Below are 26,471 nucleotides of genomic sequence, written 5' to 3'. Positions count from 1 at the left end.
AAAGACTAGGGACTCATTAAGAATTCACTTACAGTACAATGATATACATGTCTATTCAGAAGTAAGTCTCTTTGTGTTTAATGGGGCTAAATCCAGGTAAGTGGGTACAGGATGGCAGCCTAGGCTTTGGTTTAGGATTGGCATTGGAGAAAACAGGGTTCTTGTGCCTTTAACAGCTGTATGGCAGGCAGAAATTCAAGAGGTCAAGCCTTTTCTAGTATGGAAATAGAATTATGGGGAAAGCTTCATCATGACTACTCTTTAATTCTCTGTTATGCCACGCCTCCATGGCAGCCATTTTGTGACTGGTGCCCCAAGCATTCTCTCAAAATTTGAAATGTGCCTTCTGGCCCAAAAAAGGCTGGTCATCCCTGGCACGGACAATACTGAGTTAGATAGGCCAATGTTCCTAATGATCACTTTGGGAGTGAGCTCCTATATGAGCCATGGTCTTTAAATATAACAATTACAAATATTCACAATAGGGAATTCCAACACTGACCAATACCACCTTCACTTTCCACCTCAGCAATGGACACACATCTCTGGGATTAACCGAGAGCTTACCACACGTCTGCTTTCCTTCCGTATCCTTCCCCACTGATCACCTCAGGGCTCATCCAGTAGGGAGTCCCTGTGACAGATTTCATCCCTGTTCCAGACATGCAGATGGTCTGAATGCGTTTGCTGGCACCAAAGTCTCCGAGTTTCACATTCCCAGCAGAATCTCTCAAAATGTTGGCCCCTAGGAAGGAAAGAAAAAAATTACTTCAGAAATGGAAGCTTAGTGGATGAGCACCTGCCTTCCCCCCCCCCATCAAATAGTTTTTATTGCATTTATAGGATTAACAGCATAACAGAAGGGGGAAATGTATATAAAATAATACAACAATAAAGTACAGAAAAACAAAATAAAACCCCTTTCGATATGTGTTGAGAACATAAATAGGCTATTAATTGTGGAAATCTCTTTCCGGAGTATAGTAGCCTCTCCACATTGGAATTTCAGAAATTGGAGAAGCATTCTGTCTGTGATTCACAAAATTTAGAAAGAGAAGCCAAACCGTGTCAAAATGGTCTTTCTTAGAGGTGACTCTGACCACTCTTACATGTTGAATAAGGCGTTCTGAAAATGCGATTGACCAAACTCTTGTCAACTGATTTGTTAGAGAAAGACCTTTGTTGTCTTTCCAATGTAGTGTCACTTCCATGCCAGCCTCTGCCAAAAGAACTGCTACCATCTCTCTGGAGTGTATCGCCAGACTGAGATTGCTCTCTAGTGATGGGAGAGCGAGGCATGGATCTAACTGAAGAGGTTGACCAGTAATTTTAGAGAGGGTGGAGAAAACCTAAGCTCAGAAATGTTTAATATGAATGCAATCCCACCACGAGTGTATGAGTGACCCTCTCTCTCCACATCCTCTCCAACATAGTGGGGAGGAGGCAGGACTGATCTGGTGGAGTTTGACTGGTATCCAATGCCATCTAAAAATATTTAATGTCGCTTCCTGAATTTTGGCTGAGATTGGTTTTGGAGGGACGGGACCAAACTCGATCTCATCTGCTATTTTGACCCCTAGATTATTCTTCCAGAAGTTATTTAGTATGCCAGCATTTGCCATAGTTTTGCTTAACATTAACTCATAAATCGTGGAGGCAGTCCCTTTGAAGTCTAAGTCAGGCTTAGTGCAGAGGTGTTCGTAGAATGTTTGCAAGAGTAAGATGTCACCCTGCCTGTACAACCTGTTAATAAAAGCGAAGACTTGGGACTTTTGAAGCCAATGGTGTTTCAGATTCGAGATCTTAGTAGACAAAGCTTCAATAGTGATAGGGCGACCCCGAGGTAGGAAATCATAACTTGCACAGTCCCACCACTTCCTAACCCTTAAACTGGGCGTATTTGTCCACATCTCAGAAGGTGGGATGGTCAAGAAAGAGAACTGCCTGAGGATAGAGGGGCCAAAATGTTAGACCAGCGTTTCCAAACTGACAACAAGCAACGAAGGAAAGGATTATCAATATGCTGATGACACCCAGCTTTATTTCTCCTTTCCTCCGGATACTAAAGAAGCCGTCCGGCCCCTAAACCAATGCCTGACATCAGTGATGAACTGGATGAAGCTGAATAAGCTGAAATTAAATCCAGACAAAACAGAAGTGCTCTTAGTTAGTCGTAAGACTGATCTGGAAATAGGGAATTTACCAAAGTTGGATGGGGTTGCACTCCCCCTGAAGACTCAGGTTCGCAGTTTGGGTGTACTTCTGGATTCGGCCTTGAACCTGGAAGCCCAGGTTTTGGCAGTCTCCAGGAGTGCTTTTGCCCAGCTAAAACTGGTCCGCCAACTGCGCCCGTTTCTGGAGATTTCTGACTTGACGAAGGTAACACACGCCTTAGTTACATCCCGGTTAGATTACTGCAACGCGCTCTATGTGGGACTATCCTTGAAAGCAACCCGACAGCTTAAATTGGTTCAAAGAGCGGCAGCTAGAATGCTAACAGGATCTGGCCTACGGGCCCATACAACTCCACTTTTACAACAACTACACTGGCTGCCAATCTGCTACCGGGCCCAATTCAAGGTTTTAGTTTTAACTTTTAAAGCCTTACACGGCTTGAGCCCTCAATATTGTCGAGTCGCATGTCTTTTTACGAACCCTCTAGGCCCCTGAGATCCTCTATGGACCCCTGTCTTACAATTCCTCCATTCTCGCAAATTCATCAGATGGGAACCAGAAACAAAGCCTTTTCGGTGATTGCTCCTAAACTTTTGAATACTTTACCGGTAGAGGTGTGATTGTCTTCCTCGCTTGTAGCATTTCGCCGCCAGATTAAGACGTTTTTATTTCGTCAAGCTTTTAACTGTAATGTATAATTTGGTCTATAATTTTAATCTGTTTTTGGGGCTAATTATGTATTATGTTTTTATTATGTTATTTTTAACTTTTATATATGACTGTTGTTTCTGTTCGCCGCTCTGAGTCTTCGGAAATAGAGCGGGATATAAATGTATTAAATAATAATAAAATAATTATCTACCTTGCCAGGACAAGGGATGCCTTGCATGCAGAAGGTGCCAGGTTCAATCCCTGGCATCTCCAGGTAGGCCTGGGAGAGACCCCTGCCTGAAAACCTAAAGAGCCGCTGCCAATCACTGCAGACAGTACTGAACTAGATGGTCCAATGGTCTAGCAAGCCAGCTTCCTATGATCAGCAGTCCATCTGTACGACATTGCTGATGACCTCCCTTGTACAACATGGTCCTCTTTAAGAACATAAGAAGAGCCTGGCTGCTGGATCAGGCTTGTGGCCCATCTAGTCCAGCATCCTGTTCTCACAGTGGCCAACCAGATGTCCACGAGAAGCCCCCAAGCAGGACCTAAGCACAAGAGCACCCACTCCTCCTGCAGTTTCCAGCAACTAGTATGCAGAAGCATACTGCCTCTGACCGTGGAGGCACAGCATAAACATGATGGATAGTAGCTTGATCATTTTGGTCGCCCTTTTCTGAATCTTTTCCAACTCCACAATATCTTTTTTGAGGTGAGGTGATCAGAACTATACACCATATTCCAAATACAGTCACATCACAGATCTCTTTAACAGCATTAGGATATTAGCAGTTTTATTTTCAGTTCCTTGCCTAATGATCCCAAGCATGAAATTTGCAATTTTCAATGGCCACCTCACTGCCTGTCCCTAACTCTGGATGGATTATGAACAAGTTAAAAAGCACAGGTCCCAATATTGATCCTTGGGAAACTCCACTTTCTATCTCCCTCCTGATACACAAGAGGACTCTTATCACATAGGGTTGCCAGGTTGATGGCCTGATCCTGTATCTTTAGGAGAAGAGAAAGTCAGCCAAGTGCAGGTGTTCTTGCAACCCTGTAATGGGAAAAACCACAAGGTGGAATTCTCCCTTCCCCCTGCACAACTTTTAAAGATACAGAAGACCTCTTAGAGGCTGGGCCTGGCAACCAAGAGGTCTTCTGTATCTTTAAAAGTTGTGCAGGGGGAAGGGAGGATTCCACCTTGTGGTTTTCCCATTACAGGGTTGCAAGAACACCTGCACTTGGCTGACTTCCTCTTCTCCTAAAGATACAGGATCAGTCTCAGGCCATGAACCTGGCAACCCTATTATCACATGACTGCTACACTTTCTCTAGGTTTGTTGACCCAGGGATACCATCATTCTGAAGGCACATGAGACCACCACTTTTCTGAAGCTAAGCAGGTCTAGATCTAGCCAGTGGCTGGATAGCTGACCACGCACATAGCCTTGGGTTCCTTGATGGAATTAAGGCGGGCTATAAATTTAGGAAAATAAACAATAAACGCCCAGCACTTACTGGAATCAATTTTCTTTCAATATTCCATAGCTGACTCTTCCCCCTTCAACAATCAGAATGGTTGCCAACATTTCATAGCATTGCTTCTGCTCAGCCAATGGCTCAGAGTGGTTCAGGGCTCACTGTTAGCATATTATTTACACACAGTCTGTTTTTAGTACTAAATATGGGCTAAAATAGGTCCTTGGGATGTACAGAAAATGTTCCTGGGCTCTATAGGTTGAGCATCTTTGCTCTTTTAAGTCCACAAACCCCCTTAGCAAGGTCATCTAAGCAAGGAGAGAATTCCCTTGGGATCTTCACTCACCTTTAATATCTCTGTGTACAATCATGTTGCTGTGCAAGTAGAAAATGCCTTGCAGGATCTGCCTAGTGTATTTTCGAGTCACATTCTCCGTCAGGGCTCCGTAGGCTTTCAGCTGATCTTTGATAGAACCCTAAAGAACACAAGGGAACAAGGCTCTGTTGGCTACTTTGGATAATGGAACTGTTTTGTTTTCTTAATGAAGTGAGCCATTTTATGAACTCTGGTCAAAAAAACAAGATTTGTTGTTGTTATGTCCCTTGAAGTCGATCACGACTTATGGCGTCCCTATGAATCAGCGACCTCCAAGAGCATCTGTTACAAACCACTCTGTTCAGATCTTGTAAGCTCAGGTCTGTGGCTTCCTTTATGGAATCAATCCATCTCTTGTTTGGCCTTCCTCTTTTTCTACTCCCTTCTGTTTTTCCCAGCATTATTGTCTTCTCTAGTGAATCATGTCTTCTCATGATGTGTCCAAAGTATGATAACCTCAGTTTCATCATTTTAGCTTCTAGTGATAGTTCTGGTTTAATTTGTTCCAACACCCAATTATTAGTCTTTTTTGCAGTCCATGGTAAGCGCAAAGCTGTCCTCCAACACCACATTTCAAATGAGTTGATTTTTCTCTTGTCCACTTTTTTCACTGTCCAACTTTCACATCCATACACAGAGATCAGGAATACCATGGTCTGAATGATCCTGACTTTAGTGTTCAGTGATACACATCTAATAATAAATAAATAAAAGCACTTCTGCCAGGCACACCAGCATTGCATTTATACAATGGAGAAGTGAACTATTAGCTGGCCAACTGGAGGATAATTCTTGTACCTGCTTGGGGGAGAGGAGGGGACGTGATGAAAGAAAACTCTAGGACTGTGCCAAAGTTTACATAGAGGTACCATCTGTATGAAGGAGTGCCTCCAACATAGATAACATATACACAACTGCTCTCATGCACCTAATGCAGAGACCAGGGAACCTATGGCCCTCCAGAAGTTGCTAGACTACGACTCCCATAAACCCCTGATCTTCTGCCATGTTGGCTGGAGCTTATGGGAGCTGGAGTCCAACAACTTTTTGAAGGGCCACAGTTTCCCCATCCCTGGCTTAATGGCAGGGCCTTAAAAATGTAATGATGCTGTAATAGGAAGTAGGCCATCAATTGGAGACATAGAAACACTGGCCAGGCCACTCTGTTTCCCTGACGGGTAACCACATGTGAGAATCACACACACACCGTGGTATTCAATTCTGCATGAGTGGAAGGCAGCTCTTGCAAGAGACCTTTTCATTCTCTTCCTCTCCCCAACCCCCAACCAAAAGCTCCTTCACAGGACCTACCAAGCACTGTGTCTTGTGGGGCTATAGAGGTAGGGGCAGAAACTGCCTGAAATTGGGCAAAGGAATCTCGTGCCAGTGGAACACAAGATTTTTCCACCTGATTTCAGGCAATTCCCTCCTCTTTTTGCAACCCCATATGACAGATTCCATGACATTCAGTAGGTCCCCTGGATCTTCTGAGAGACTTTCCAGGAGGTACAAGGGGCTAACGGGAGAAGAAAAAAGGGACAGATCTCTTACCACAAGCTGGCTTATCATAGAATCGTAGAGTTGGAAGGGGCCTATAAGGCCATCAAGTCCAACCCCCTTTCTGCTCACACAAAGTTGGATAGAAAAGCCAATATTTACAAGGTAAAAAGAAAAAAAACATTACTGCTGAATGGAAATAAACTATTTTTTTGACCAAGGTTCTTTTCTTTTTCTGCAGAAAGAAAACAAATACTAACTTTCTGTATCATTTGGAAATCATCATAGCTCCAGCCCTTGGCTTCCCAGTTGGAATTTTGCTTTATTTTATCCTCAAAAGAACAAGTGAGCTGATAATGGTATACAAACCATTCACACACACACACACACAAGCACTGTGAGAGGCCATCTATTAAATGTTCCCAAGTAATTGTGATGATGGGAAAGCAGCATAGGTGGAGGCCAGAAGTGAGCTGAGAAAAAGACTGTCATGTTTACTAAGTCATTCTCCGGCAGCCTCCAACTGCTGTAGTTTAGTCCCAGTCAAAACCTAGATAACCAGACTTCCTCCTGCTGGGAGGAAGGGTGGGATATAAATCAAATAATAAATAAATAAATAAGTCATGAAGACTTTGAGGAGCAGGGATATTTCGCTAAAGTTTCCTCCACTGAAAAGAATTCAAATTCCACGGGAACAAGGGAACTTACAGTACTTTAATAGAAGGCATTTTTAAAATTATCATAAAGTTTAAGTTTATCATAGTTATCCTAAACCACAGGGCAATATTGCAGGTTCCAAAGGGTAGCCCAGCAGATTTTTTTTTTAATGAAGCATTTGTATTTAATGCATATACTTGTACAACCTTCACTTCATTCATTTTCTACAAATCATTTGGAAAAAGCTGCAAAATTGCTTTGGACAACTAATGAGGAAGGCGGCAGACCATGACATCATAGGCATTGGCCAAGAAGGATTCACAACACACTGGTACACAATTGTTGAACCAGCCCTTGGCTTCCTTCCTGGAAGAAGTGTAACGTTTTCTCTGTTCATCCTGAAGCACCATGAAAAGCTGCAGAATTGGTCTGGTCAAAGCCCGTAGCAGGACGGGGGGAAAATAATGATTGTGTGTGCTTATTGCAGGCAGCGATGGTGCTGTCAAACCACTTCACTCTGCTTAAAATGTGATATCTGTTTGTAGTTTATATCCGCTTCTACGTTCTGATCCCTAAGCAATGTTTGCCCAAACAGGAGTGCATTCAAAATTATTCCCGGAAGGTGGGGCACTGGTGGCGAATGGCACAGGGTTGCAATAAAAAGTTTGTTGATTGAAGGAGCAGAAGGAGCACAGACCAATGTACAGAAGGGAGGGACAGAGAAAGTAAGGAATGTGAACAACAATGTACCATTTGGCTCTGGATCCAGCATTTGGAGCTTTGAGTCTGGAGCTCCACAGCCTGGAGCTCTGGGCTTCTGAAGAACTCCTCCCCTTTACAAAAAACACCCACACAGACTGGCTTACCCCTGGCATGTATTCCACAAAGATGGACAGTTTCCTCTCCTCAGGGTCCCGCAAGCAGCCGTAATACTGGACTATCCGCTCATGGCGGAGGGTTTTGAGCAGCTGGATCTCACATTCCAAGGCATTCACCTCCTACAGTAAAACAGAAGCAGCTACAGAGGAAAGAGGAAGGGCGCTGGGTACGGTTCATTGCTCCAGGGTGTACGGCACAGACAGCTTCGGTGCAAGCCTCATGCCTTTAAAACCCTGAGTCAGCTTTCCTTGAAGCCTCAGTGAGCAACTCTGTGAGCAATAGATGTGGGCTTCCAAAGTAAACAATGATTTCTCCTTACTCACGCAGGCTCCATCGACACTGTCCATTTTGGGCTTCCCCCAAAGAGTTCTGGGAACTGTAATTTGTTAAGGGTGCTGAGAGTTGCTATGAGACCCCTGTTCCCCTCAGGAAGGTACAATTTCCAAAGTGGTTTAACGATCAACGCCTCTTCCCAGGGAACTCCTGGAACTGTAGCTCTATGATGGAAGCAGGAATCTCCTAACAACTCTCAGCAGTATGCCTCTGAATGCCAGCTGCTGGGAATCACAAACTGAGAGAGCTGCTGTTGCACTCAGGTCCGGCTTGCAGGCTTCCCATGAACGTTTGCTTGGCCACCATGAGAAGAGGCTGCTGGCCTAGATGGGCCTGTTTTGTTCTTATGTGATCCCCTCGAGGCCAGCTCAATTTTTTTTTTTTTAATTTGGGGACAAAAGCATCTTAAGGTAAATGACAAAATACAGGTATGGGCTACATTTCTCCAAAATAAAACACAGGAATGAGGCAACAAACCGTTCCCAAGGACTGTTTACCCATTCGCACAGTGGTGCCATTTACACGGTACTTCACCTATATTTTGCCTTTTGCACGTGGCTGCTTTTGTACCAGGGTTCAAGATATAAAGTACAAGTTGGCAATAATTTGCTCCTCTGCTACCCCAGGCCTCCAGCAGACCTATTCCACTCATTGGTCATCACTGCAACTCAAAGCCAGCACCATGCCAGCATGAGGCCTTCTGCAGGAAAGTGGGTACAAGAGTAGCTGCTAAGCAACTGTACATCTGGCCCCCCTCATTTCCTGCCAGATTTCAGAAGTGAAAGGAGTCCACGTAGAATAGCTGCTGTAACATTTATAGGATGTTGCAGGAGTTCTTACCCTGTTTATCCTCAAAGAGTATTTGGTCTATTGGAGCGGTGCTGGAACCTCTAGCCCAAGGGGCTAATTAGGCCCTATGTGGCCTGTGAGGCCATTTAACCAAGCCACATTCACCTGTTCCACATATATGGCATCAGGTGTGGGGCAGGTAAAGGTGCAGCTGGGGCGAACGGGGATTTGCAGGCACTGCCATTCAATCGACTCGCAGCACCTGCAAAACCCTGTGCACAGCGCTTTGCAAATACTGACGATCAGCTGATTGTCTGGATTTCAATAGTTCTGTGCATGACACTTTGCCAGCCCCAACAATCAGTTCACATGGGCAAAAATGGGTCACCTGACATCATTGTTATGTGAGGTGATTGCCTACTGAGGGGCAGGGGAAATAAAGCCAGATCCTGTTCCCACCCCTGGTCTGCTTCCACCCTGTGGGTCAATTTAAGCCATGAGATGCAATGAGTAATTTTAGACATGACAACAAACCATGGTTTGGCCCTACCCCAAAGTGGTATTCATGGGCATAATGCCGCCCTTGAGATCTTTCACTAGTACCAAGGAAGTCTCTGAACACTGCCCCCCCCGTCATCTTGGTCATGAGGTGGAGAGGATGAGCCACCTTCTGGGGGCCATACACCAGCGGTAGGCAGGGTGAGTGGGCAGAGCAAAAGATGTGGCTCTTAAGGTTACATTCCAGCCATGCAAGAGTCAGTTCTCGCTCTTGCTCTCTCGCTCTCTCGCTCTCTCTCACTCACGCGCACACACACCCACGTGCACACGCGCACACACACCCACGTGCACATGCGCACACACCCACGCGCCCCCGCGCGCACGCGCACGCGCCCCCGCGCGCACACGCACGCGCCCCCGCGCGCACGCGCACGCGCCCCCGCGCGCACGCGCACGCGCCCCCCGCGCGCACGCGCACGCGCCCCCCGCGCGCACGCGCACACGCCCCCGCGCGCACGCGCACACGCCCCCGCGCGCACGCACACACGCCCCCCCGCGCACGCACACACACCCCCCCGCGCGCGCACACACACCCCCCGCGCGCGCACACACACCCCCCGCGCGCGCACACACACCCCCACGCGCGCGCACACACACCCCCACGCGCGCGCACACACACCCCCACGCGCGCGCACACACACCCCCACGCGCGCGCACACACACCCCCACGCGCGCGCACACACCCCCACGCGCGCGCACACACCCCCACGCGCGCGCACACACCCCCACGCGCGCGCACACACCCCCACGCGCGCGCACACACCCCCACGCGCGCGCACACACCCCCACGCGCGCGCACACACACACACACACACACACACCCCACACACACACACACACCCCACACACACACACACAGACCCCCACCCCCCCACCCCACCCCACCCCACCCACACACCATCCTTCTTCCAGGAGAGCGAGGGATATCATCACAGTTCAAGGGCACACTCCAGCCAGGCAAAAGCACTCAAGGACGATGTGTCATCCTAGGGACAGTCCCCTGGGCCAAAAGGAGAAGGCGGGGGAGGCTGGTGGCTCCATCTCAGTGGGGCAGTTTTAGTCTGAACTTCAAGAAACACCTTGGACAGCTCTTGAAAGTTCCAACTAAAACCCGTAGCAGATTCCATTGCCCCACTGACATGGAGCCACCAGTTGCCTCTGACTGAAGGGCCATATTTGTCCCCTGGGCTGGAGGTTCCCCTCCCCTGTATGTCAGGGAAGTGGGCACCACCCCAATGTCTCCACAACCCCACCAAATCTACCCTTGCTGCTCTGACAAAGTTCCTAATTGTGGGGAGGCTTCTCAGTATGTTCATCCAAGTGTGCTTAGACACCCCCTTCAGGCCTTCCTTCTCAACGGAAGTAGGTCAGTGGTGAGTGGTGAAAGGGATGGGGGACATTTGGGGCAGGATTGGTGCATGCTTCCCCCCCCCCCACATACACACACACCCCACACAGGTGTTTAACACTGCATCTTATCTTGTCCACATACTCACTTTGCTCGTCTCTTGGCTGTCGGGGTCAAAGGGCACCTGCTTTACAGAGAGCTCCCGGCCAGTGTCAGCGTCATAGCAAAGATAGACTTCTCCAAAGGCACCACGGCCCAGCAGCTTCCCAAGCCTCCAGTTCACTGGGGCCTGCAGCGCTAAAGGAGAGGCAGAAGAAATGTCAGGGCAACGCTTGAGATCAAGCTGCTGGCCCTCCAATAATCCTCAGTGGCAAGTCTCCTAATATAGGGCTCCATTCAATAGCAACATAGAAAGCAGCCTTGAGCCAGACCATTGTAGGTTAGCATTGTCTACACTGGCTGGCAGCGGCTCTCCAGGGTTTCAGGCAGGGGTCTCTCCCAGCTCTACCTGGAGATGCTGGGGGTTGAATCCAGGACTTTCTACATGCGAGACAGAAGTAAAGAGTTACGGCCCTTTCCCATGCTCAATGCTAGTCTGCTCAGAGTAGACCCAAAGGGAGGTATCCAAGCAACACATTCCATCGGCACAAAGATTTCCGCTTGTGCAACAGGATTCTCCCCTTCCCTGTGCATGCCTTGCACCCTGCCCAAATCTGCTTCTGGGGAATTGGGGGAGCCTCCAGAACAGATTTAGGGCACATAGGGGGGGAGAAGGGGGGAGTTTCATTGCACAAGTGGAAATTCTTGCACAGACAGAACGTATTAGTTGGGTACTGCCCATTGAAATTGATGGGCATGACGAACATAGGCCCTTTCATTTCAGTGGGTTTACTCTGATTAGAAGTCAGCTGGACACAGCCAATAAGCTTTGTGGTTTCTTTGGAGAACGGTCATTCATGCACTTGGCTCATCCAAGATCCCTCCTGAAACCAAGCATCGTGATGATAGCTTAGCCTACTGATTTAGCTGCTGAACACATCACTAAGTCCAGATCTTTCACAAAGAAAGCAGGCTGTAAGGTGCACATATTTCTTGACTCCCTGTCCAGTGCATTGTTTCTGACTAATTCAACAGCAAGCACCCCTCTACGCAATTTCACTCGCAGCAATGCCTGGACGCATAACAGCCTTGATGTCACCGTAGCCCACTGATTCCTGAACTGTGTGTCAGAACACGCTACCAGGTCGCGAGAGGTACTCAAGAGCTCATTGAAAAATTAAGCCACTTTGTTGGATGCGTTCACACTCTATACTGGTCACACCAGGGAGCCCCCTGCAGCATCAATCTCCCCCCACACCCCGGGCAGTGGGACAGTGGCACCATCCCAACACACCAGGATTTAGTGCTAACCTGAAGGTTCAAGAGCTGTTACAGGCACGGGGGGGATTTCTGAGGTATCACCATTGCCAAGAAAGCACAGCTTCATTCCTATATCCTGACTGACTCAGGGGATGGTCAAGATGTTGGGAAGCAATATTAACTAGGCGAGAGATAGCCAACGCGGTGCCCTCCAGATGTTGTTGGTCTCCCAACTCCCTTTAACCCCAGCCAGCATGCCCAGTGATGAGGGATGATGAGAGTTGCAGTCCAACGTATGAAGGGCACCAAGTTGGCTACCCTGAACTAAGCTATACAGCAGCTGCAAGGAAAAAGTGCTTGCCCATTTTCGAGAAAATATCCCTGCATCTTTCTGAGGGCAAGAGTGACATAAAAAACTTGGGGAGGGGGTGCAAGGCCGTTGCTGTAGTCTTTCTGAAAGAGCAGTGCTTTCCTTGTCATGGGGGTGGAGATGCTGTCTGTAAAGCCACAATTCTGAGTCCAAGCCAGCTATTTCTACATCAGGCCTCTGCAACTGGTGACCCACCAAACCAAACACAGCTGTGACCCTTCAGGTGCTTGACAACACTCCTGTTATCGCAATCCCAGGCAAAAGAGCAAAACCCTGAAGGTTTAGAGCCCTTCAGTGGTTCACCATAGATGGGGTGCATTCAGCTGCCCCCGTAGGCTCCAAGGTCCTTTTTGTCTTCCCTGTGAGTGAAAAACTGGTCACCCTCTGGCTAAATATGACCAATGGAAGGTTTCCAGCTGACCCACTAGTCCAATGTGGGGAACCTATGCCTGTCCCGTGAACCCAGACCAGCATGGGAATATGAGGGATGATGGGAGTTGTAGTCCAACAAAAATCCAGGTTCCCTTCCCCTGTGAAGCAACCCCCTCAAGGCCAATTTACTTCTTGAATTTAAGTACCACAACCCCCTCGGTTTATGGGCAAAGTGCAGACATGCTCATGTGACATCTGTGCAGAAGCACCAAGTTGCTGTGAAGTTGGCAAAACACCCAGTGTTAGCTCCCTATGGTTCAATGGTTTTTACCCATCTCACAGCAGTCATGAAGCATCTTGTCCTGCCCGAAGTCGAGAGTTCCAGTCTCAGATTTGGCTGTGGTTTTCTCTCTTTTTATTAAAGTTACAGTTACATCAAAAGCAGTGTGCCTCATTTACCTAACTACGCTTTCTAGGAACTTTAGCCCTGACTATGACTAAGCATGACTTCACAGCGCTATGACATTGACTCAGCAATGAACCCCTCCCCAGCATCCACTTAAGTAGGCTTGGCTTCGTATGTAGACGTTGGCTCCTCCTTAACATCTGTTGAATCTCCTGCTTCTGCTGCCGCAGGGCGAAGGGGGCTGGCTCTCAGCTTCCCCCTCCGAGAGTTGTGGGAAGTCGGTTTGTTCAACTGTGGGAATCTGCGTGGCGCCCGGTTGGGAAATGTCAGGTGAAGCAGGCAGGCCTCTGCCACGGGCGCAGGCGTTGGGGGTTTGTCTAACAGAGCAGTTTCCAATGAGGCAGTCTCTGACAGTTCTGGTTGCGCTTCAATGGGGGGGGGAGCAGGATCGGGGGGGAGTTGAGGTGTCAGTGACTGGGATTTGAGCACTCTGTGATCTACCCCTGCTGCTAGTCCTCTCCTCCAGCTCATCTTCCCAATCCTCCCAAGTCAGAGTCTGGCATCTTGAAGCCTCCCCTCCCAACTTGTGTCACAACATGTCTTCACAATCTGAACAGCTCTTAAATTAGCAGGCTTCCTATCGGTCAACCCCTGACTTCTCTCCAGGTAAAGCTCAAGTTATTCAAGTCAGCATTCAATGCAACCAATGATGTACAAGCAAGAAAATGCCCAACCAAGAATCATATTCCCAACAGCAACTCAATGGGAGACAACTTACTGTTCCTCGTCTTGGACGGAGAAGAGCCAAAGTCTTGGAAGATTTTGTCACAGTTGTGCCACCACTTGTTGCCCCCGCGTTCCTTGTACCGCAAGGTGACGAGCTTGTTGTCTCCATTGTAGCTTTTTGTTCGACTGGACGGCACAAGCTGGAATAGATTGTCTGGCGGAACGTAACTCCTGGGGAAGGTTCTTCGGCCTGTTAGAAAAGGAAAAGAATGAAATCACAGATGGGTATGTCTGCTGAGCTTTGCCTCTGTTAGGAAGCTGCTTTATACCTAGTCAGATCACAGGTCCATCTAGCTCAATAATCTCTACACTGGCTGGCAGCAGCTACCATTCCCAGCCCTATTTGGAGATGCCAGGGATTGAACCTGGGACCTTCTGCATGCACAGAAGATGCTCTGCTGACCTATGGCCTTTCTCCAAACTGTTTATGTGCAGGTTTTCCCCAAGCACAAATGAGCCTGTATCAGCCCCCAATTTATATGTGAAGATGCGGCTGACGTCAGATCAGTCCAGCCAGGGACTTGTTTCTAATGGTTCCTTCAATAGGTCTGTAGCACAAGTTTACTGCATGAGCCATATGGCGTTGCTTTACTACATTAATCCCTCACATCCGCAAGACACCGCTGGAGTGTTGTCAATTTGTTTGCTCACTCGCTCCCTATTATGCAGATCAGGGGTCACTAATTGGCAGCTCATAGCCCCAGAGGTATCCTGCTAGCTCTATCGATCAACATAAATGTTTTTAAAACGGCTTCCTTGTAAGGAAAAGCAGCATTCTCTCCTTGCATATGTCGCATAAAATGTTCTGGAATTGCTATAAAATCCTCATTGTGGGGAAGCTCTGGGCCACATTCAACCTGCCTCTTTAAAAGAGCCCCTCTTCCAAACTAGTGACCTCACACAATCCACACACATACTCTCCATATCTTGACTGACAGACGCTGCTGACAACATTAGGAGAGTCTGATAATCTAGGAGGTCACATGATAATTTCTGTCCCCAGAGAACGAGAGTAGGCCCCTGCAACTTGAGAAACTAGCCCTCCCTGACATAAACGTTTCTAATAATTCAACTCACAATAGTCTGTGTAGGAAGGATCCCTGCCCCTTCTGAGGTCAAGGCCACTTTCATAGTGACTACTGTCTAATGAACTTTGAATACACATTTCAACCCTTTCTGCTGGGAACCACTTCACGTCTTTAGTGCGTTCATGCCATTACAGTTTTAACAAGCACACCCTGTGGTTCTCACACTTTCTGAGCAGGGGATCCCATTCTAAACTTGCACTGAGTTCTCCTCCCAACCCATCCCCAAACAAACACCAAACACCTGCCCCAACGAGGAAGCACGCCAAGATTCTTGTGTGCAGTTGCATATGTGCACAGTTTGTTGCTGCGTGCAAGGATTCTATGTACTGCGGTAGAAAAGGCTTTCATAGAATCATAGAATAGTAGAGTTGGAAGGGGCCCATAAGGCCATCAAGTCCAACCCCGTGCGCAATGCAGGAATCCAAATCAAAGCATTCCCGACTGATGGCTGTCCAGCTGCCTCTTGAATGCCTCCAGTGTCGGAGAGCCCACTACCTCTCTAGGTCATTGGTTCCATTTTGAAAAGGAATAAAGCTTCCAGACAGGAGTCTTGTGCAGCCCCACCAGGAGATGCTGGGGATTGAACCTGGGGCCTTCTGCATGCATAGCAGGTGCTCTCCCACAGGGATATGGTCCCTCGCCATGCTGTAAGCCAGCCTTTTCCATCCTTGTCCCCTGGAGGGCACTAGATTGGGGAAGGCTGCTGTAAGTTATGTGTATAGGAACATAGAATCATAGAACAGCAGTTGGAAGGGACCTATAAGGCCTTCGAGTCCACCGTCCACCCCCAAGAAGCTGCCTTATACCATTGGCTCATCTAGCTGAGTATTGTCTACACTGTGGCAGTGGCTCTCCAGGGTTTCAGACAGTGAGTGTCTTCCAACCTTCACTGGAGGTGCCAGGGACAGACTGAACCTGGGATCCTCTGCATACAAGGCATGTGGTCTCCCACTGAACCACGGTCCTTGCCCTGTGTGAATCAGGGAATGTCCACCACCAGAAGATACTCAGTCTACTGACACCATGGCCAATGGAGGGAGCAGCGGTGGCCCCAGACATGCCAGGGCCTTTGGGCACAAGCCTGCCCCGGGCTCCAGTGCTCCCCTTCTGCAATTCGCAGCACGATCGCTGCCATGGATCGCACAGAGAGAGCTACGGAGCCCCGCCACTCCCTTGCTTCAACCAATCTTTCTCGGCTGCTGTGCGGTTGCACATGCAGCACTGCCCTTAACCAAGATGGCGGCCGAGGTTTCCCTAAGGGGCTGAAGCCTCTGCCGCCATCTTGGCTCATGGCAGGGATGCATGCGCATAGCATGCATGTGTGCCATCAGCCAAGATGGCGGCAGAGGCTTCAGCCCCTTAGGGAAACCTCGGCCGCCAACTTGGTTAAGAGCAGCGCTGCGCGTGCAACCACACCACAACAAAGAAAGGTAGGTAGAAGCAAGGAAATGGTGGGGGCGCCGAAGCTCTCACCGTGCAATCTGTGGCAGCGATCCTGCCATGAATCACGGAAGGGGAGCCTGTAGCCCCAGGGGCCCTCGGCCAGGGCCCCACCTGGCTGCCCTTTGGAGCTGGCCCTGGGAGGGAGGGAAGTTAATGCTTGCTTCAGAGTTGTATCCCTCTTTTGAACTTGGCACACACCCTACAGGGTCTCCACCCCATCACCCTGAGTGGGACCTTCTCCACAGCTTAAGGGCCAGCAAGCAAGACACACCTGTAACAATCCCAGTTCCAGGTCACAGTCTCTGCCCAACATACCCATCAAGCTACTCTCTACATCCTTTTCCTTGAAAAACAATATCTGCAGATTTAAACAGTCTTACCATCACTGTAGTCCTTGCGACTCTGGGACAGATGATATTGTCTCGGGAAGGTCCCCCCCTTTCCAAATCTCTCACAAAATGGGATATCAAAATCTGATAAAAAGGACAGAAATAATATATATATATATATAATATTTCTCCCCATGCTTTATGCACAACACACGTGCCCAATCCAAGATGGCAGCACCTACTTAAACCTGGTACATGGGGAGGAAATGTGGATGGTTAAACCCACTGCAGAAATTTAGCCATGCTTTGGACTGAACTAAGGACCCAACTACAGGCTATTTTGTGTTTATTTTCATTGGATCCTTTTTGTTCCTCAAACCTGCTTTTGGCAAGAGGGGAAAGGATTAAGATGTGTGTGTCCCCCAAACACACACAGAGAGGCCTCTCAAGCAAAATATATCCATAAAAAGAACTGTGGAATGTGCATCTTCACCCTGAATTCAAATCCCGCTTTCAAGTGCCATGTCCAATTTGTGTGTGCAGATGTACTGTTATATTCAGCTGATATGATGGATGGTTCAAATGAAAGCAGGAATCTGAAACGCACACAAACCAAAGTGGATGCAACTTACAGGGAATCTTGCTAGCACAGCAACAACTAGGCAGCAAACCTAAGGAGAGTAGGGTTGCCAGGTTGCCTGAGACTGATCCTGTATCTTTAGGAGAAGAGAAAGTCAGCCAAGTGCAGCACTGTAATGGGAAAAGCCACAAGGTGGAATTCTCTCTTCTCCCTGCACAACTTTTAAAGACACAGAAGACCTCTTGGTTGCCAGGCCCAGCCTCCAAGAGGTCTTCTGTTTGTGTTGGAGTTTGTTTTGTGGTTTGTGTTTACTGTGGAGCTGGACAAAGAATTTGAATTGCCTGGATAGATTAAAGAAAACAGATCTCCACTGCTCCTGAAGAAGGATAATTCCGAAAGGCGTTAAGCTTACAATAAATCTACTCAGCACCAGAGCCTGTCTCTCTTTCCAGCCCTAAAGGAGAGCCTGCTGGATCAGGCCAGTGATGCATCTAGTCCAGCATCCTGTTCTCACAGTGGCCAACCAGATGCCCATTATGGGAAGCCTGTAAGCAGGACCTGAGGGCAAGAGCACTCTCCCCTCCTGAGGTTTCCAGCAACTGGTATTCAGAAGCATACTGCCTCTGACAGTGGAGATAAGTATATATCACAGATATATTGCCGCAAAAAGCTTATCTTTGGTCCACTGTCTTCCACTGCCCAAATTGCTATAGCTCAACCATAAATCCCCTGGACTCCCACCACCACCTTACATTAGGCACTACTCAACGGTTACCCTTGAGCAGAGCTTGGCAAAGTTACTTTTTTGAACTACAACTCCCATCAGCCCAATCCAGCGGCCATGCTGGCTGGGACTGATGGAAGTTGTAGTTCAAAAAAAGTAACTTTGCCAAGCTCTGCCCTTGAGAGGATTCAAATGGGCTTTTCCAGAGTTCCTCCCTATCACCTCCTCTAAACAGAGCTTGGAAAAGTTACTTTTTTTGAACTACAACTCCCATCAGCCCAATCCAGTGGCCATGCTGGCTGGGACTGATAGGAGTTGTAGTTTTAAAAAAGTAACTTTTCCAAGCTATGCTCTAGAAGCTCAGCATGCAGTGACGGTCACATACGTCGTGTGTACGGCAAGTGGGGATGAGCTGGGGAGGAGGCGGGAGGCTGTGAAGTAAGCCACATGCTTGAGGTTCTGGAAAATAGCCTTTTAAAATGGGCACTTGAGCACTGCAACCCAGAGGGCATACTAAAACTTCACACACCCACTTGGCCTTATTTGAAGCTCAGCTTCCATGCCTCAGCCCAGCAGTGCCGCAGCAAGCCAAACATTGTCTTTTCATCCTCTGGGCCCCCTGCCATGTATTCATTTTTTATTCATTTTTTAATGCAGAGGTCACTACAATGAAACAATGATGAAATTTTCCGTGATTTCACCAGCTACACAGCTCAAGTAAAAGCTACGATCAACGAAAGAGCTTTGCAAGTTACGCATGTGGTTCTGAAGTTACTGATCTCTCGGCTTACTAGTACAGTGGCGCAACAGCCTGCTTTACCACAACTCTATCCCTCTGGTATTTCAGGGTTCTAGTCCTCAGTTTATTTATTTATGTTTGGCAATTCGTATACCGTTTAATTACAATCTCCTCCAAGCAGTACACAGTATGCTTAACAAATACAACAGAGATAAGATGGATTAAAAAATAACTACGAATTCAGAAATGACTTAAAATGCCTGCTGATTTTTTTTTTTTAGTCTTCAGTAGTTGCTGGAACTTCAACAGGGAGGAGGCGTGTCTGATCTCAGCCAGGAAGAGATCCCACAAAATGGGGGTCAGATACTGAATGCACAGCTCCTGGTGGATACAAGCCGTGCATCTGAGACACAGGGGACCTCTAACAGTGACTCCTTGAAAGACCTCAATGATCGGGCAGGAACCAGGCATTCCAAGGCTGCCACCATGCACAAAATATGTCACTTTGGGGCATGCTAGCCTTCAGCAGCCACATGAGAGGCTTGGAATATCTCTCTTGGCTACGGAGAAAAATACTGCGCCAAAGACACTTACCTAGACAATCAAGGCTGTCTTCATGGTCTCTTCTTGGAACAGGAGCTTGGCTAAAGGGTGGACTGCATGAAGAGTTAGAGGCACGTTAGATCCAGGGAGACAGTATAGGGCCCCTTCCTATGTTCTTCCTGAGTCAGGCCATCGGTCCATCCAGCTCAGTACTGTCTACACTGACTGGCAGCAGCTCTCCAGGGTGTTAGACTGGAGTCTTTCCCAGCCCTACCTCGAGATGGTGGGGGTTGAACCTGGGACCTTCTGCATGCAAAGCATGTTCTCTACCACTGAGCTTCAGCACCACTTATTCTAAAGCAAGCATTGCCAAAAGAATAGCAATACGTTGCTTTTATACGGCGCTTAGAGCAGCCATTCCCAACCTTGTGGCTTGCAAATGTTTTCGACTGTAACTCCCATAGCCCCTGCCCATAGGCCCTGCTGGCTGGAGCCACTGGAAGTTGTAGTCAATAACATCCGGAGGGCGCCAACTGGAGGAACACTGCTTTAGAGGTGGGGCCCCTAACGTTTTTGTGGGGGAGTAGGGCACATTTGGAAATCTAAGAAACTGTTGTGGTACAAACAACAAAAATGTCATAGAAGAAAAAATGGCAATGCTTAAAATACCCCACCAGACAGGCAAAACGCCGTCACACACACCCAGAACAATGGATATGGAGACAGCCGATTCTTCAGGTAACCTGGTCCCCAGCCATAACTGGGAATCTGGCTTACCTGTCTCCGGATCTGTCCAGGGACTGGCAGCTTGACGAGAGCGAGTTGTTTGGACTGATGAATGGCTCCAGCAACTTTTTGAGAGGAAAAGAGGAACCGGGGGGGGGAGGGAGGGGAAGAAAGAGAGAAAGGCTCATAAAAATTTAGAAACAATTATGTATATATATATATATATATATATATATATATATATATATATATATATATATATATATATATATATAATTTGGCAGCTAGAAGCACAACGCACATCTGTACTCAGCTTTTGCCAAAACTCACCCAGAGTAACTTTTGATCTCATTGTTGTAATCTTTAAAATACGGAAGGATGCAACGGCATCATGGAACAAAAAGACTTCGCCTTACCAGTGAAGGGCAGCAGCCAGGGGCTCTGCAGAGAAAAGGGGCATGCTCTCCTGCTTTACCCTTTCCCTCTGGTCCATCCCATAGTTCCTTTGCTCCATGCAATAATACCTTTTTTTCCCTACACGCATTCCCCCCCTCCAAAAATGTGCCCCCTTTTCAAGGCAGCTACTACTTGTTAATAGGCAAGAATGAAATAAGAAAAGTCCTGCTGGATCAGGCAAAAGATCCATCTGCTCCAGAATCCTGTTCCTGCACATGCCAACCAACCACATGCCTACGGGAAGCCCGCAAACAAGGCCTGAGCCAAACCGCACTCTCCGCACTTGCAGTTTCCAGCAACAAACATGCAGAGGCGCTGACACCCTTCCCCAAACACACACAGGCAGGCAATTGCTTCCAGGCTTTAGCTGTCACTTACGTTTTGGTCCATCATTTCGGGGATGAACTCCCCTTCACTGTTGATACTGGTGTAAGAGCCCTGCCGAGCAATCTGCTGTTGCTCTTCGGGGACGCTCCCGGGGGGTGGAGAACTCCGGCCAGTGTGCAAGGAGCCTGCAAGACAGGAAGACGCTGCTGATGGGGAAAGGGCCAAGAGAGACAAGTACAAACCTAACGAGCTTGCAAAAAGGAGCAACTCCGTAAAGCTAAAGCACTCGACATCCTATTGGCCGCACTGTGCCAGGTGAAGGGCACGGATAAAATGAGGGTGCAAGGGACGTGGTGCAGAAAATGCTTAGATAGAAACAGCCAGGAGGCTGCAGCTTGCCGGCGATATGTATGGCCATGTGTATGTGCAAGATGTGTATCAGATGAATGCAAGGAGGGCTGTGGACGCACCATCGATTTAGAGCAAACTGTGGTCCACGGAACATTTGTGGTCCGCGAGCTTCACTCAGGTGGTGCACAGCATGTCCACAGGCATTAAATACTCATCGTGATTTTGAATTGCATTTTTATTGCTGCTTCTTATAATGTATTTATTGTATTGCAATTTGAATTCTGTGGAAAGCAAATGGTAATAAAATAAAAGAAGCAATATAAATACAAATTCAAAATCGTACAGCATCTAGCACACCACAGGGCATTGCAATTGCTACAACAGGCAGGAAAAAAATCATTAAGTGATCCATCAAGACTCTCAGCAATTTTCAAGTGGTCTGCAGGAGAACCACTGATTTAGAGCACATTTACAGCACACAAGTTCTCCCAAATAATCCTGGGAACTGTAGTTTGTTAGGGGTGCTGGGAACTGTAGTTCTGCGAAGGGTAAACTCCAGTTCCCAGGATTCTTTTGAAGTGTGTGTGTGTGGGGGAGAAATGATGTGCTTTCAATGTATTGGGTGGTTGTCAGTCCTACTCAAAGTAGACCCACTGAATTTAACAGACAAGGCTAACCTAGGTTCATTAATTTCAATGGATCTACTTTGAATAGTTCCTTGTTGAATACAACCCGTGGTGTGTACGCTGCCACTAGTCGCTCGTCTAACCTTGTATTTTGGACTTAATCTGACAGTCTTTCTTTTGTGCCGGTCTGGGGGCCTTTTGGAATTCCAGATGTGGCTGAACTCCAACTCTCATCATCCCTGGTCACTGGCCATGCCGGCTAGGGCCGATGAGAGTCGCAGCTCAGCAACATCTGGAGGTCCAAAGGTTCTCCACATCTAGCATCTAGGCAGAGGGTCTTTTCCAGACCCATTATTCAAGGTCTTTTAACTGGTGATGCTGGGAGTAGGAACTGGGCTGTTTTGCAGGTCCTCTCCCACTGATCCTTTGGGACCGTCCCTGTTATCAGCAGGAGAAAGACAGATAAGCGAGTTGCAGTACTCAGCACAAGCCTATCTACACATATGGGGCCACAGGAACCCCTTTGCTTCGCACTAGGGCAACCTTGCAACCACACAGCCGGTGTGTTGTAGCAGCTAGGGAGCCAGACTAGGCCCGGGAAGTCCCAGGTTCAAATCCCCAGATGGCCATGAAGTTCACTGGCATGTTTGTGATTTATATGAGAGAGCAGAGATCCACAACAGAAATGATCAGGGCATTTCTCAGGATCTGGAGCAAGAACTACAGAGGACAAAGATGTATCTTGGGTGGTATTGTTGTGAAACTGGAAACGCTTCCTTCTCATACTACGCCTGCAGGAATGGGTTGATGCTGTATATTTTATTTGTACTAAGCTATATTGCTATGTGCATTGCTACCCTCCTGCTTATTTTGGGCTTCCCCCCCCCTTGGGGTTAGGGTGGAGAGGAATTGAATGGTTATACTTATTTAATGGTTCTTACAGAGGAATCGTTTGGTGGGTGGGTTGTAACTTTCTTGAAATAAAATAAAACTGGGGGAAAAACAAATAAACCTCAGGCCAGTCATTATCTCTCCCCCTGACGTTCCCCACAGGGTTGTTGTGAGCATAAAATGGTAGGGGGAGCGGATGCGAGTGTATGCTGCCTTGAGGTCCTTGGAGGAAAGGTATAAACATTAAGGAACCTAATCCTCTACACACACACACACACACACACACACACACACACACACACACACACACCCTAATCCTACACACACACACACACACACACCCTAATCCTACACACACACACACACACACACACACACACCCTAATCCTACACACACACACACACACACACACACACGTTAATGTTAATGTTAAAAGTACAGCATGTCCCATAAAGCGGCCTGCCATTCCTTGCTGGCAAGCTCTGGAGCCCTTTTGTGTTCCTTTCCACTCTGTTATTTTAAAGGAATTCTCACAGGCAGTGTGCGTAGACAGCATGACATGTACGGCCAGATCCATTGTGTCCTCACTTAGCACAGCTCTTCCTAAAAAAAGCAGGCTATCCTGGTGGGGTTTTTTTTTCCCTTTGCCTGGCTCATTCTTCCCCACTTCCTCTACTGGTTCGCCACATCCAAAAGCTGCTCATCAGAAAAATGCCACTTTAGGCATCATTCCTGAGATCTCCAGCAAAGCAGGGAGAGAGAGAGGCTTTATTCTGCTCAAGTTACAGGGACCCTTGATGACCACTGGCCCAATCTCACAGCTTCAGATGTCAACAGCTGAGCAACAAGACCCAAACCGAGCACGTCATCTTACCCTGGATTGTTGAGGGTGCAAAGGGTGGGGGCAGCCAGCACCGTGCCATGCTCTGTGGGGCACTGGGGGGTCCTGAATCTGGGACTGAAGTGACTCAATTCCCGGGACCACCATAGATTCTTTGCCACAAGGGGGAGTTGCTCGTAGCTTACGGCCATTGCCCTTGGCTTTTAGGTGTCATCTAGGCAGCTGGCTGGAAAGGGTTATTGTCCTGAAGCCTGGCATTGTGAAAATGAGCTCCAAGTGACCCATGAAGGTTTGACTACACATATGGAGGCCTCTGTGCACCCAAACAGAAGGTTGAAACTTGTCCAGTATATTGAAGGGAGTAAATGTAATCCTGTAATAGTTCTACTTGCGCAAACATCATTTACACCCCCACTCCCAGGACTATACTTATTTGTTCTTTCTTTGTTTTTAAAAAGCTTGCTGCAGAGCACCTGAAATTCTGCAGAAAAACAGTCCAATTCTGCAACTCTGCTTTTAGTTTTCAAAGTTATTTTTTTCTTCCAAGAGACTGCTAACAAAACTTAGGATATGTATCTCAGACACATATACTCCTTATAATCATGAGGACTAGAAAGTTGCTTTGTTTAAAGAAAACCCAGTTTTGATTTTTGGTATTCTGCAGGAACACCAAATTCTGTGTAGCAGGGCACATATCACAGCCACAGTCACAAAAAATGAGCATTGGTTGTCCCTATTACAGAAAGACAGGAAGCTTATGGTTTCTGCCAATGACAAGCTCACATTAACTCCAAATTCCATTGGTTTATTGAAGTGATAAAAGAAAACAGGTTGGCAGCCCAAAGAAAAAGACCCCCCCCATTTTTGTTTGTTAACCTTGTTTAAGGACAAGAAAGATCTGCAGAGACTCAATGTTACAGCAGACCAGCACATTTTGTTTCACAAAGAGCCCTCCAATTGCCTCCCAGAATTATATCCCACCTTTCCTCCAAGGAGCTAAAGGTGGTGTACATCATTCTCCTCCCTCCTCATTTTGTCCTCACAACAATCCTGTGAGGTAGGTTAGGCTGAGAGACAATTACTAGCCCAAGGTCACCCAGTGAACTTCATGGCTGAGTGGAGATTCAAACCCTGGTCTCACCAGGTTGTGGTACAACACCCTAACCATTGCACCACATTGGCTCTCTCTACAGGGAAAAGACAGATCCGTATCAAGCATAGCTTATAGGCTGGGCAACTGGATGGGGTCAAATCTGAAGACCTTAAGAGCAGGCCTGCCAGATCAGGCCAAAAGCCCCATCTAGTCTATCCAGCATCCTGTTCTCTCAAAGTGGCCAACCAGATGCCTATGGGAAGACCAGCAAAGCACAGCCTGAACACTTCCCTTTCTCCATCTGGGATTCCCAGCAACTGGTATTCAGTTTCTGACAGTGGAGGTAGATATTAGGGCTGTGCAGAGCCCCCTCCCCTTGACCTGATCGGGGGACCCAAATTGCCCGCAGCCCAACCAAGGGAACACCTGGCCCCAAATCAATTTGGGGTGGAGGAGTGGGACTTGCATTTAATTAGGGCTTTTAAAACCCTAATTAAAAATGTGGTTGGGAGAAGATGAGGGAAGGAGACACAAAGCACAGCAGGATTGGATTCTCTGCTCATCGGCTCACAAAAAAAGCCCAGGTTGGACACAGAGGAGCCCTCTGTGATTGGGCAGATGGATCTCACCACACAGACAGAGGCTGTGGGCAAAGATGTAGCCATCCAGGGTCTCAGGGGGTCATAGACCCCTTACTTTTTTAGGAGCAGGGTCCCAATGTCTCCAGCATCCTATGAGCCAATCAGCATGAAAGGGGAGTGTTAGCCATTGAGAAGACTCTTCTAACATGCTTCCTTGTCATTTCCTGCTGATTGGATCCAATCAGGGTGAAAGAAGGTGAGTCAGCCACTGAGAAGACTCTTCTCAGTAGCTAACACACTCATCCTTCATGCTCATTGGCTCCTAGGAAATATCTGTTGTGGTGGGCAAAGGCATTAACAAGGATCTCATTCTCAACTCAGCAGCAAAATAGGAGGGGAAGGGGAGGGGCATGGCTGTGAGTATCATGAAGGGATCCTGCACTTCTGAATTTGCCACTACACTACTGGCTGTGGGACAAAGAGAAGCCACCTTTCACTGACCTGTTGAATGCTTCCGTGTCCTCTCTGCATCTTTGTACAGGGACCCCAAGATATCTCCCATAGACTTGGATATTCTCATCTCATGCTGTTTGCTGTTGTTGGGTTGCAGAGCCTAGAAAGGATACAAATGGAGTTGTTAGGCCCACTCTCCACCTCCACAGGGAAGGATGCTTCAAATAATCCAGGCACTCCAAAGAAACTTGAGTGCTGAACCGTGGAATCAACTGGATCTCAGGCACCTGTTTGTTAGTGTCTCCCAGCTGGCCAGGCCCTTCAAAGTAATGGAAGGAGGGCAACTGAGGAAGGCAAGACAGAAATAAGGGGTTCCAATGCCTGGGAACTAGAGGGCCAGTGATTGTGTGGAGAGATACACACTACTACTCAGGGTTCATGCAGTGAAGTTGACTGGGGTAGGATTCAGGACCTACCAAAGGAAAGTTCTTCACACAAAGCTTGATCAAGCTGCGCAATTCATTACAACAGCCTTTGCGCCAATCTGGTGCCCTCTAAATGTTTTTGTCAACAACCCCCATACTGGCTGGGGCTGATGGGAGTTGTAGTCTAAACCAACTGGTTGTAGAAGGCACCAG

The 26,471-nt window shown here is 47.8% G+C and overlaps 1 protein-coding gene across 2 annotated transcripts in view; it reads right to left on the bottom strand.

The window, feature by feature from the left end:
• The window catches only part of LOC133365109 (mitogen-activated protein kinase kinase kinase 3-like), a 127,569-nt gene that overhangs the window by 7,999 nt on the left and 93,099 nt on the right, over positions 1-26,471 (bottom strand). For both annotated transcript variants that reach the window (XM_061586507.1, XM_061586508.1), the window contains exons 7-16: positions 25,882-25,993; positions 21,048-21,181; positions 20,265-20,338; positions 19,539-19,600; positions 16,953-17,045; positions 14,034-14,231; positions 10,897-11,045; positions 7,708-7,839; positions 4,658-4,787; positions 568-745 (exon numbers count right to left, since the gene is read on the bottom strand). In XM_061586507.1, coding sequence (XP_061442491.1) covers positions 568-745; positions 4,658-4,787; positions 7,708-7,839; positions 10,897-11,045; positions 14,034-14,231; positions 16,953-17,045; positions 19,539-19,600; positions 20,265-20,338; positions 21,048-21,181; positions 25,882-25,993 — 1,262 coding nt within the window. The remainder of the gene's footprint in view (positions 1-567; positions 746-4,657; positions 4,788-7,707; positions 7,840-10,896; positions 11,046-14,033; positions 14,232-16,952; positions 17,046-19,538; positions 19,601-20,264; positions 20,339-21,047; positions 21,182-25,881; positions 25,994-26,471) is intronic.

The sequence above is a fragment of the Rhineura floridana genome, chromosome 10 (assembly GCF_030035675.1).
Source record: "Rhineura floridana isolate rRhiFlo1 chromosome 10, rRhiFlo1.hap2, whole genome shotgun sequence".
NCBI classification, from domain to species: domain Eukaryota; kingdom Metazoa; phylum Chordata; class Lepidosauria; order Squamata; family Rhineuridae; genus Rhineura; species Rhineura floridana.
Note: the sequence above shows the minus strand (reverse complement) of the source record. Positions and strands in the feature narration are given on the sequence as shown.